We start from the raw sequence: 13,944 nt of genomic DNA on the forward strand, positions 1-13,944 counted from the left end.
ATAATCAAAATTGCTGGTTAAGCTCAATAAAAAATATTCTCAAGAAATTTAATATGTTCAACTCTAATGAGTCAGAATTAACTCAATTACATGTTTCTATGAAAAATGGTGATATCCAAAGGATAATAAAATCTACTAAAAGTAAGTTTGAATCTAGATGGTTTCAACAACTTCAAACCAGTGAGAAACTGAGAACATATAGAACTTTCAAAAACATTTTCAAATTTGAAAATTATCTTGTTAATATTTGTAACGAAAATGATAAATATAACATGAGTAGATATAGAACCAGCAATCATAGACTGCAAATTGAATTGGGTAGATATACAATACCAAAAACACCTGTTAATGACAGAACATGTAAGAACTGTTCCTCTTGTGAAGTAGAAGATGAAAAACACATTTTATTAGATTGCCAAAAATATTTTACTATTAGGCAAACCTATATAGACATTTGCTATAATAAGAATAGTTCAAAACTGAACACAGATAACAAATTTATTTGGCTTATGAGTAATGAACATGCCAATGTATGTAGAAATATATCTAGATTTCTAAGTTTGAGTATATTTTACAAAACTGATAGCAAAGCAACAGAAAAATTATCATCTTAGTGTTCTGTCATATATATATATATATTTATTTGTTGTATGGATATGGTAACTTAATAGAGTATTTACATAAGAACAGGGTTGTCTCCCTTGATATTTATCATACCATATAATATAATATTTCCTTTTCTATGTGTGTATTAGATCTCTTTGTCAGCTATAACTCTTTCTCAATATTTATGTACATATGCATTTATATTGTTCATTTTATGCTCTTTGTGAGTTTTCTTGAATAAATAATTTGAATTTAATTTGAATTTTAAAAAACAAGTATTAGCTATCTAAAAAAACCGTCAGATTTTAGTATAGATAGATCTTTTTAAAGATCCTTAAAGGGCACTAGCTACGAGATATATAAAATCAAAAGTATGATTTTTTTGTGCAATCATTGAAAGTGAAAAAGTGAAATAATTATTCGCTTTTAGCCCCCCCCCCCCCCCCCCCCCCCCCAGTATTAGGGTTCAATTATATTGTCAAAATAAGCTAAGAAACCGCATTGATGATGAATTATTCACTTGCAAGTGAATAATTCGACCTCATTGAACTCCAGTTTCACCCCTTAGCTAGAAATGGATAACGCATGCATTGTCCGTGTAAAGTTATTCACATGTCAAAATTGAAAGTGAAACAAAGGTACATAATTTGTTGACTGATTTGATCCACAAAATGAAAATCTTTTTTTAATCTATAATATAAAAACGGTTAAACAGCTCATGAACAATCCAATTGAACGGACGGGCGGACAGACGGACAACGGTATACCATAATACGTCCAGTAAACGGGCGTATAAAAACCTGAAAAACTTCAATTTTTACCGAAATGTGAAAAATGCAATAACGCAGTTCTATATTAAGAAAGTGTTGATTCGTTACCTCAAAATTGAAGATATTAAAACTCTTCAATTGTATTGTTCTTTCCTCCGGTTAGATTTTGTAATCTCATTACATTTTATAAGCAAAGGATAACTCTGGATGAAAACTAATCAGCTATTAGACAACAATAATTATTATGCCCCACCTACGATAAGAGAGGGGCATTATGTTTTCTGGTCTGTGCGTCCGTTCGTTCGTCTGTTCCGCGTTTATTTGTCCATTTGTCTCGCTTTAGGTTCAAGGTTTTTGGTCAAGGTACTTTTTTATGAAGTTGAAGTCCGAACAACTTCAAACTTAGTTACCTGTTACCTGTTACCTAATCTGTAAGTTCCGCCTCTGTCAGGCGCACCACCATACGGTGTAACTTGGGAGTTGCTATATACAGGGGCTCAATCACACCTTAACTACATGATTTATTATGGGTTTCATCATGAATTTTATGTTAACCAGGTATATACAAACAGTGACCATAAATGGGAAGTTAATATATACTTTAATGGGAAGTTAATATATATTTTAATGGGAATTTAAATTTACTTTAAAATAATGGGAAATTTAATATATAAACTTTAAGGTAAATATGTACATGACTCCACTCCTGGCTTATTCATACTTCTACTTGCACAGTTCAAAACAGTTCTTCACATGGAATTAATCACAGTTTCAAAATTATTGTCAATTGAATAATGATGATAACTAGGTTATTTGAAGTAGCGAAGCTCTTCTTTGATGTAGTCTATAACAATAACCTCTAGATACACATTCAATATTAGAGATGTTGGATTCGTCTAGGAATTCAAAGGATGAACAGTCAATAATAACTTTGAGTTGTAAGTCTTCTGATGATAATATTTCATTATACACTTCCATATCAACACAGTCATATAACTTTACTAGTATAATATTTAGGAAATGTTCCTGTATGTCTCTCAATTTTTCACAATATAGAAGGAAATGTTTAATGTCCTCACTTCCTTTGCCACATAATTTACATGCTGAATTAGTTCCACCAGATCTGTCGAACTTAGCTCTGTCATGCTGTAAGGTATAAGTTCCACACATGATTTTTGCTTTTATACTGGCCATAGTTGAAGTAAACGGCTCTGTTCCACAGCTATCCCAGACATTGTGGGTTTTTCCTTGAGTGATATTATTGACATTTAAAAACTTTAGAGATGATTTTGATTTTACATCAGATTTTAGAAGATCAATCCAATACGAAGAGATAGATTTTCTTACAATATTTTTCCACTCGATTTTCCCCGGAGGCACATTAATAAGATCATGTGGTGATGGTAAGCCATACTGTTCTGTTAAGTCAATAATTTTGACAAACAAACTATTTGAATCCCTTGGCATTACAGCCAGTTGTCTTATAGCAACATCACGCTCGACAGAACCATGGTTTCTGATGATATTACCGAAAAAATTCAGCATACGCTTATGCAATTCAGCCTCAACTGGAATTTGACCGAGAAGTAAGTAGACAGCACTAGTGGAAGTGCGCTCTGGCAAATGCTGGATCTGCTTTAGAAGCTTGATGTAATATACGGAGAGTAATTTCATATCTGAGACAGAAAGTATTATGGAGTCTAATCCATACAAAAGTCTGGGTAGCACATAAATTTTCACCAGGTGCATAGAGACTTTAGGGTTAAGTCCATTCAAACCATGGAGCCCAGCTCCCATGAGGGCATACACTGTTTTCCTAACTGTCTGAATTCTATTAGGTACACAATCTTTCACACCATATTTAGAATTGACATCATGATCTATACCAAGATGAGTCGCTTTAACAGAATTTTGAAGAGGTTGACCATTCAGTGTAAATAAATGTTCAGTTTTACTTCCATATTGTAGAGTACATGACTTCTGGCTACTAATTATGTAGCGATGTTTATTTGCATAATCAGACAAGACATTTAACATTGTTTGCATCTCATACGGGTTGTTGGAAATCAGAGTAACATCGTCGGCAACAGTGGGTATTCCACAGTAAATAGAACCCAAGTGAGCACCAAGACCATTCATTTCAAACGTTTTCAGTAGTGTGTTTATGAAGACCTTATAGGCAGTCGGGGACCAAACTCCACCCTGGCGAACACCCTGGAATTCGTGAACTGGTTTTGATTTGATACTTTGCCACATTACAGAGGACTCCAAGTTCTTATACCACTCATTGAATAGTAACCAATTGTCACCGGACATTCCACCTTTATACATCTCTCTCATTAGCCCAGAGTGCCACACAATATCAAAAGCTTTTTGAGCATCACTAAACGTTATAATTAATTGTTTTTTAATTTCTTAGCTTCAGCCTTGAGTTCAGTTAAGATTAATGCTGCTACAGAAGGACATTCCCCAAATGTGAAGCCTTTTTGCAACCGACTTTGTTTATCTTTAATAATGTTCACATTTTTTGATAGATGAAGTTTTTCCACAACTTTTCCAATAGTACTTGTTACGGTAATTTTACGATAAGAGTTAGGCATTTCTCTAGGTTTGCCCCCGTTTTTGAATACTGGATAACATATACCACTTTTTAAATTAGATGGGAGGTTAATATGTTGAAATATAAAGTTTACTAATTTCACAATAATTTTAATAACAGGTTGACCACCATATTTTAAATGTTCAATGGTAATACCTTGTTCATCAGCTGCTTTTCCATTTTTGAAAGACATTATACACTTTCCCACAACATCCTCAGATAAAAATTCTAGGGGTTCTTTATTAGTGTTAAAAAGATCCTGTAGTATTTTTACATCATCTTCGACCAATTGTTTATAGCTGTTATCAAAAAATTCATTAGTATTTGTGTGCCCTATGATATAATCTTTCTAATTTTAATGCCAAATAAGGATTTTTATCATAATTTCACGGTCCACTGAACATAGAAAATGATAGTGCGAGTTGGGCATCCGTGTACTATGGTCACGACATCTATCATAATATATGCTATATACAATCACATTTGAGTTATTTGTCTATATAGAGGATGTTTTTACTGCCTCCTGCTTTCGAATACATCAACACCATTCATTTCTTTAAAAAAATGAAGCAGAGAGACTTACACTTTTCTAAGGCTAAACATTAAAAGCTAAGTAGATGTACATAAATTATTTTTAACACAAACAAACCAACTGATAATGAAACATATCAAAACAATTCTTATAAAGAAAATATAACAGACATAATACATATTTCAAATGTTATCAACCGAAATATGCATGTATACATAAAACAAATAATAAATTATGTCATTCCGATCAAAAGATTGTAATTTTATACTTTGTCGTTGCATGGGTAATGCATAATCAATGTCATTTAAAAGTTTACTGATAACAAGAATCAGGTTAGAACAATTTTTCAGAAAACTGGAAGAGAAAATGAAAACTGCAAGAGAAAATAATTTCCACTCATACCTAGAGATGTGGTGACATTCTACTTAGAGGTAAGCTAGTAGATATATAGTTTGTACTTGTGATTAAAGGCGACAGTGTTTTTTCTTTTGTAAAAGAGGGACGAAAGATACCAAAGGGACAGTCAAACTCATAAATCTAAAACAAACTGACAACGCCATGGCTAAAAATGAAAAAGACAAACAGAAAAACAATAGTACACATGACACAACATAGAAAACTAAAGAATAAACAACACGAACCCCACCAAAAACTAGGGGTGATCTCAGGTGCTCCGGAAGGGTGAGCAGATCCTGCTCCACATGTGGCACCCGTCGTGTTGCTTATGTGATAACAAATCCGGTAAATAGTCTAATTCGGTAGGTCACATTCAGGAAAGGGAACTGTTATAAAGTCAAATATTAATTAATGACAGTAGTTTGCAGTGCTTACTTGAATCAATGTCGAATGAAAACAATGGCTAATCTTCAACTTTGTATTCGCTCATAAGTAGGACAATAATCATTTCAACTGGACTGGAATAATGTATCAGTCATGTCAACTAAATCTATAAAATTCCACTTATCTATCAAATATATAATTTAAGGTAGCACAATACAATATTTGTTTTTACATCCAATCTGCAACCTTTAAAATACTGTTACTTTCTTAAGATTGCATATAAATTAATAAAAGAGGTACATATAGATAGATAAAAAATAGTGTTTCAAATGAATGCAACATTTTTGTTATGCAATCATTATGTAATCGATTATTATGAAACTAATGGCAAAATCTTGGTCAATTCACTTGAATGAATTTAGCTCTATCATCTCTATAACTATACAGGAAATTTTAACGAATACTTAATCAACACAGCAGGAGCTACAAAAGGGTAAGAGGTTTAGCTAGCTTTAAAACCAGGTTCAATCCACCATTTTCTACATAAGAAAATGCCTGTACCAAGTCAGGAATATGACAGTTGTTATCCATTCGTTTGATGAGTTTGAGCTTTTGATTTTGCAATTTGATCATGACTTATATCTAGAAATTGACTATGAGGGTCGGTTGAAAACAAAACTTTACGACAAAAGAGATGATTTCAGGTTCCAAATTGTGTGAATTTTCATTTTTAAACCAAGAGTTCCAAATTGTGAAGTTAAAATCATCACTTTGTAAATTTTACGGACCCCATCAGTTGGTTGACCGTTATGGAATATTCGTTTCACAGATGATATCGGATATGTTCCTTATGTCGTAACTACAATCCCGTTCCCTTTTCACAAATATGACCAACCGAATTAGACTATTTACCCCTATTTGTGACATTTTTACCTAGTTGGCAGTGGGGTCTAAATGTCTCAACATCATGAATACATTAAAATATTTATTGTTTTTGTTTGTTTTGTTCACACACCGTTGTCAATATAATGAAATTTGATGCGACTGTCATAGAAGTGAGAGGTTTAGCTAGCTTTAAAACCAGGTTCAATCCACCATTTTCTACATAAGAAAATGCCTGTACCAAGTAAGGATTATGACAGTTGTTATCCATTCGTTTGAATTTTTGAATTTGCCATTTGATTTGAGACTTTCCTCTTTGAATTTTCCTCGGAGTTCAGTATTTCTGTGTTTTTACTTTTTTCAAATTATTGCTATCGTATTCCATTCTCTCATAAATCTGTAATTAGTGTAAACATCCTTACCACATAAAAGTAGATAACGTATGATTATGTCAAAATTTGATCTATACATTCTATCTGAAATCTGAGACACCCTTTTGTAGATAATGTCTCTAGGAACAACATATAATAAAATCAACCCTCTCCGGGTATCCATGAAGCAGCTAATTTTAATTGAAATTAGAAAATTCTTGTAAAATTTTGTAGACACAGTTAACATTATAGTTAATTACATAATTGTTGAATAATACTATCATTGCATTAATTTGAAAGAGAAATCTGTTAGCTATCCATAAATACCACTTTTATTAATTTTTTAACCGTTTCAAAGAAAGTTACAGCATTTTTAAAACTAGGGAATCAGACGTATAAAATCTTTGTATTGTGCTGCCTTAACTAGAATTAAAAGTGTAACTGCTTGCAAACGGAATGTTTTCGTTACTTGTAGGTTCTATCATCCCTTTTAAATTTCAATTTTCAAAATTCTCTATTTCCTTCGGGCATAACAGAATGTAACAAGATTATTCACACTTGCATATATATATTGATGGCGATCCGATGGATACATCTGTTGTAGGGTTGTCACTGACTCAGACGTACTTATGAATATAACTATTTTCTGTGACTGTATCTTACATTAATTTGTAGGATCCTTTACTATAGATAATTTAGCTGATCTGTAACAATAACATCTTCATGCCTTATATATCATGTACTGTAGTACGCCGCTAGATTAAAACTGACGTGGAAAGGTAACACATGGCCAGCGAAAGCTCTTTTTTTGAGAGCCCAGGTGGTCGTGTGGTCTAGCGGGACGGCTGCAGTGCAGGCGATTTGGTGTCACGATATCACAGTAGCATGGGTTCGAATCCCGGCGAGGGAAGAACCAAAAATTTGCGAAAGCAAATTTACAGATCTAACATTGTTGGGTTGATGTTTAGACGAGTTTTTAATTTGGTAATTTATCAACCTGAGATAGTAACGTTTTCCCCCATTGGTTATATTTAGGACATTAAAGTAAAAAATGTGCCTCGTCCTCCACTTGGTTTTAACCACAGAACTGACAAAGCTGTTCATATCTGGGTACATTAAGATTTCCACAAATTGAACGGTTAATGTTTACTAGTAATTTATATAGGTTTATATGTGTACTGGTCAGATCCGTTGACAGAACCTTCGTCGGATCTGTTGAAGCACAAAAGCCTTTAGGTAAATTTCCAATTGATGATGTATGTAAAAGCATACATTCTCGTATTACACTGTTATCCAGAATTAAGAAACATCTAGATATTTCTAGTAAAAATATTTTTATGATGCTTATATTCTGACCAAATTTGATTTTTGTTGTTCAATATGGGGAAATTGTAATGCATGAAAATCAAAGAATAAATATGATGCAACACTGAAAACAGAGCTGCAAGAATTCTTCTTATGCACTAATATTTAAAAGGTAAATCACCAAAAATACTTAACTCTGAGAAAAATTCAAAAAGGAAAGTCCCTACTCAAATGTCAAAATCTAAAGCGCAAACACATTTAAAGGAATGGATAACAACTGTCATATAAATGACTGTACATATCATACTGACAACGATATGTGAACAAAACAAACAAACATAATAGATGTATATGTCAAAATAGAGGTACATCAGTCAACATTGTGTGATCATCTTAATCCCTATAAAACCAGATAAATATGTAAAAAAAGAAGCACAAAAAACCAAACATATAGACAAACCAGGCAATAAACATAACAAAACATTCTTAAGAGTAGACGACCATATGGAGACAAATGTTTGCTGACATCTTTATAGGTTTCAGAAATAGTGATGACTAGAAAAAAGGGGACACAGGGAAATAACTTCTATAAGAATTAGTGTTTGGTTACACAGGGTGAGTCGGGAAAAATACCCATTCATGTAGGACACAAGTGACCAAAAATCCTTTCAATATATTGTGAAACAAAAACAAAAAAACCCATAGATTTAAGACTCAGAATAAAAAAAAAAGTCATCATAATAAAAGCAAAAGGCCTTTCCACGAAATTAGTGGAAAGGTCTAATATTCAGAACAAATACAATAGCTCTTTCCACTGAAAATTGGCACAGAAAAGTGGAAAGACGTAAAATTAAGGAAAAGGAAAAAAGGTCTATGAGCGTCACCGATGAGTCTTATGTAGACGAAACGCGCGTCTGGCGTACTAAATTATAATCTTGGTACCTTTGATAAATATTTACACCACTGGGTCGATGCCACTGCTGGTGAACGTTTCGTCCCCGAGGGTATCACCAGCCCAGTAGTCAACACTTCGGTTTTGATATGGATATCAATAATTTGGTCATTTTTATAAATTTCCTGTTTACAAAACTTGGAATTTTTCGAAAAACTAAGGATTTTTTATCCAAGGTATAGATGACCTTAGCCGTATTTGACACAACTTTTTGGAATTTTGGATCCTAAATGCTCTTCAACTTTGTACTTGTTTAGCTTTATAGATATTTTGATATGAGCGTCACTGATGAGTCTTATGTAGACGAAACGCGCGTCTGGCGTACTAAATTATAATTCTTGTTCCTTTGATAACTATCTTTCCACGAAAAGCAGAAAGACCAAATAATCAGAACAAATACATTATGGCTTTCCGTAAAAGTAGAAAAAACGTATATTAATCAGAACAAAGCCAAAAGGTCTTTCTACAGAAAAGTTGAAAGACTTCTTAATAATAACAGTTACACAATATACCTTTCCACAGAAGAATGGTAAAAGATAACAATCGCAACAAAGGCAAAAGAACACAAAATCTGAACAAAGCAAAAGGTCTTTCCACGAAAATTGGAAAGTCCTAATAATGATTTTATGCAAAGAGGGTGACATAATCAATCATTCTTTAAGGCCCTTAATCAATTGGAAATTTACCTAGAAGCTTTTGTATTTCAACAGATGTTATTGGACTATCTTGTATTGATATATTTGTGTATGACCTATATCTCTTTGTAAGTTTTATTATCTTGTGTCTGATTCGTTTTACACGTTCAAGCCAACGAAGTATGATGTAACTAATTTAGCTATTATTTAGGAGGTTTTAACCAGCATAGAAGTTGTTTGAAAAGGAATTATTCCATTTAGTTGTTTAAACACTATTTATTTATAGTGTTGACATCACAGTTTTTCTCGTTCTCGTCCGTATTTATACCATGGGTATGAAGTATTTCATCACCAGCATACATTTTAATGACTGACTTTGATGCGTTTCCCTCGGTTTTAGTTTGTTACCCCGATTTTGTTTTTTGTCCCTGGATTTATGAGTTTTGAACAGCGGTATACTACTGTTGCCTTTATTTTTGATGCCTCCAAAGTCATATTATTTATAAATAAAACGAACTGTAGGGGACCTAAAAAGATCTTTGTGGAACCTCCTAATTAATAAAAATCAGAATCTAAAGATTACCAGATCACACTTTTTGTGGTTAACTAGAGAGGTATGACTTGAACCATGACTGAATGATCCGAGACTTTTTGTAACTGTAACTGCAGATGATTATATGATCAACATGATTGAATCATCAAATTGAGACAACTCTAAGAAACTATTTAATATAGCAATAAGATTGATCAATCCGAAACTGAGATATATATCAATTAACTCACTTCGAGATTAATATTAAGTTTTGGCTATGATAAGACGAAATGATTTACGGTAGACCTACAAGCTAAAGACTTTGTATTTTTATTTACATAGGTAATGGCATCAAGTAAACCTATACCATGTGGACCTTGTGAAGAAGGAAAAGTTTATACTAAAGCTGACATCTGGTGTTACAACTGTGATGAAGGCTTATGTTCAACATGTTTAAGTCACCACAAAAAATCCAAAGGAACACGTGATCATAAAACTATTGATATCAATTATAAACCATTCTTCCAAGCCATCAAAACAGAATGTGACAAACACGACAAGCAACTTCACCTGTACTGTCCCAGCCATTTAATACCGTGCTGCGATGAATGTATTTCAAGGAATCATTCAAAATGTACAGGAATAAAAAGTTTAACTAGTGAAGTGGAGAAAACTAATGTAGAAAAATCTAAAGAATCTGTAGAGAGAGATATCAAATCCATCTCACGTCTCTTTGAAAAAATTATAAATAAAACGTTAAGCAACATCAAAACAGGGGAACAACAATGTGAAAGCATAAAAGAGTCAATCTTTAAAGTAAGGGAGAACATGAACAAACATTTAGACCGTCTTGAGAAAAAATTATGCCAAGAAGCAGACACACTTTATAATCATGAAAAATCAACAGCCACATCTTTCGTTAATGAAATTGAAGAGAAAAATACAAACTTACAGGCAATGCAAGACCATTTACAAAGTGTCACAACAAAAACACCGAAACTCCAATCATTTCTAAGAGTACATCAGATTCAACAACAATTACAGACATATCAACGATATGCGGAAGATATTGGAAATGATGACAGGGCTGACAAGTTTGACATCAAAATGAAACAAAATGATGTTGTAGAAAACATACAAAGCCAGTTAGAATCACTAGAATCCCTTGGAGAAGTAGCAGTTGTTAAAACAGAAACACCGTTGAATAGAGAAACAAATGTGAGAAGGAATCCACAAGTAGAATCACGGGAACAACCCAAGATAAACAACATATCAATGGATATTAAGACGTCCACGGAGATGGACTTAAAGAAGAATATCAGTGATATGATTTGTCTGATGGATGGAAGAGTAATAGTAGCTGAACTAAATGGTAACGTAAATCTTTTTACTTCTGGCGGTAAACTTCAAAAACAGTTACCAATATCTTGTGGAGCCTACAGTGTTAAACAGATCAATCATAAAGCCATAGCCATAACGTATCCTCTTGAGAAATCCATAAAGATCTTCAATATGGAGAATGAAACAGTTATCAAAGTTATCACATTAGACAAACAATGCTATGGTTTATCATTCTACAACAATTCTCTAGCTGTAGGTTTATCATCCAATAATTCCTTGGTTGAAGGTGTGAATGATAATGAAATCCGTATAATAGACCCGGAAGACAATACACAGAAGTCAATAAAAGTGCAGAGCACCTCTCCGCTGTGGCACCTTGTTTACTGTAATAACAGAGTAATCTATAGCGATTATAAAGGTAATGCAGTACACTGTGTGGATGGATCAGGAAAACATATCTGGCAATATAAACAGGATTTATCAGGGCCAAGAGGACTTTCTACAGATACGTGTGGTAACATTATTGTAGCAGACTATAACTCTAATAGAATAATACTTATATCAAAAGATGGAACGAATAGCAAAGTACTGAACAGTCCAGAAGATGGAGTAGAGAAACCTCGTTGTATTTGTTTTAAACACAATGAATCGTTAGTGTTTTTATGTGATGGTCATGGGAAATACTTGGCAAAATTTGGTTTATCTTCTGAATAGTATATACACTTAGAAGTCAAATGATATAGTCTGAGGTTGATACATGTACTGCTACCTAGTGTTTATACATGTATTCATTAAGAATCATAGAGAATCATTAAATTTAGTTCAGTCTTTACCAGTAAGTTTGGACTATATAATTTTATTAAATCTCTTTATAATTGGAACCATTCAAATTTAAATTTGATTATATTTAGTAAAAGTCCTATTAGAAAACTATTATCCCTGTTTCTGTTTCTACAATGACTTTGTATTAAGAACACACAATTCAAGGTATTTCAACTACAAGTAAATATATATGCACTTATAAACGGGCAAACTAGATAATGGACAAAATAATCATAATCTAGTACCATTTATTTTTATTTCTATCATTCATTAATAAGTTGTATTTTAAATATTAGTGCATATTTTAAAAAAAGTAAGCAAAATGAAAAAGAAAACACAAAACACTTTGCAGGAAACAAAGGGTGCACAATTTGCCCTATTAATCCTCCTTCAGTTCAATTCCCAATTTCCTTATCAAAGGATATTTTTTTTTATAACAAACAATTCTCATACAGTGCAAAAAGGTCTCAAAGAAACCGTGATAAGGAGGGAGCTAATTTAACAGGTAGTTGGTACACTATACGGTATGGAATTGTACCAATGTTGAAGACCGTACGGTCGCCTAGAACACATACGTATGTAGTGAATTGTATTTTAGTGTTGGTATGTATTGAATTATGTTCTGTGTGATTGTGTGGAGTAAACTCTGCTCAGTGTGGTTCTGTGTAGTAAACTGTTCTTTGTGCGAGTGAATTTTGCTCTATTTAATGCTATGTTGTGAAAAGTATTGTATTGGATGGTGCTTATGTTATATTATATGTTATGTAGTGAAATGTATATTGATGTGGTGGTGTTTATTGAATTATGCGTTGTGTGTTGTTATGTAGTGAATTGGATTTCGGTGGTTTTATATATCTGATTTGTGCTTTGTGTGATGCTATGTAGCGAATTGAGTTTTGTGTAATGTATTATATTGCAAAAGAAAGGTAACATTGTGATCGGTTTATTAAGAATAAGTTGTGCTTATTACTTCTTGGCTTGTCAAAATCTGAATAAATTCAACCTTTTACATTCAAGATTTTGTACATTATTTTCTTTTTCATCGAATCCTGTCGCGCTAAAAATGTCTTAAAAGCAATTGAAACAAATCGTTGATGCATACTTCGCAATATAAAATATGTACTTCGATTGATAGTTATCTAGTTCCATAATTTTTTTTCTCGAGAAGCCATTTATTTCAAGAATGAATTTAGGCTTACCAGGCAATAGTTGAATATTGCTGAGTATAAATGGCCAAAACATAGATTTTCAACTTTCCACACTAACGTTGCAATGATTACAAATTATTAGCAGGCTTTCCATCTTTCATTTAGAGCCAAGTCAACTGCTTCTTGTCTATTATTTTTTCCTATGGTTACAACTTACTAACGTTTAGTTCCGGAAACTACATCACACATGTATTTGCTTCATATTTGTATTAACAACTTTCACATTTTTACATTTTTATATATTTTATAGAGATAAAACACGATGTGGTATGAGAGCTAATGACACACATGTCCATCCAAGTCACCATTTGCTATTTGTAAAAGTAAACTATTATAGATCAAAGCGTGGTCCTCAACACAGAGCCTTTGTCCTTATCGAACAGTAAGCTTTAAATGCCCCAAAAATGATAACTTATAATGTCTGTTTGTTTTGTACACACATAGTTGTCAACATAATGAAATTTGATGCAACTGTCATACAAGTGAGATGTTAAGCTATTTATAAACTTAGGTTTTTTCCACCATTTTCTACAGAAACAAATGACTTTACAAAGCCAGGAATATAACACTCGTTATATATTCCTTTGATGTGTTTGAGCTTTTGATTTG

General features: G+C 32.8%; 2 protein-coding genes across 2 annotated transcripts; one reads left to right on the plus strand and one right to left on the minus strand.

The window, feature by feature from the left end:
* Window positions 1-3,772: 3,772 nt before the first annotated feature.
* LOC139504279 (uncharacterized) lies at window positions 3,773-4,168 on the minus strand. The gene has a single exon (XM_071294370.1). The coding sequence runs from the start codon at window positions 4,166-4,168 to the stop codon at window positions 3,773-3,775; it is 396 nt and encodes a 131-aa protein (XP_071150471.1).
* Window positions 4,169-4,766: 598 nt separating this feature from the next.
* LOC139504464 (putative leucine-rich repeat-containing protein DDB_G0290503) lies at window positions 4,767-13,143 on the plus strand. The gene is made up of 2 exons (XM_071294569.1): window positions 4,767-4,938; window positions 10,307-13,143. The coding sequence occupies exon 2, from the start codon at window positions 10,310-10,312 to the stop codon at window positions 12,017-12,019; it is 1,710 nt and encodes a 569-aa protein (XP_071150670.1). The 5' UTR covers window positions 4,767-4,938; window positions 10,307-10,309; the 3' UTR covers window positions 12,020-13,143.
* Window positions 13,144-13,944: the final 801 nt, after the last annotated feature.

Source organism: Mytilus edulis, chromosome 1 (genome assembly GCF_963676685.1).
Source record: "Mytilus edulis chromosome 1, xbMytEdul2.2, whole genome shotgun sequence".
NCBI classification, from domain to species: domain Eukaryota; kingdom Metazoa; phylum Mollusca; class Bivalvia; order Mytilida; family Mytilidae; genus Mytilus; species Mytilus edulis.

Coding starts and splice junctions, on each gene's coding strand:
- LOC139504464 (XM_071294569.1), top strand. CDS start 10,310: ATGGCATCAAGTAAACCTATACCATGTGGACCTTGTGAAGAAGGAAAA.
- LOC139504279 (XM_071294370.1), bottom strand. CDS start 4,168: ATGTCTTTCAAAAATGGAAAAGCAGCTGATGAACAAGGTATTACCATT.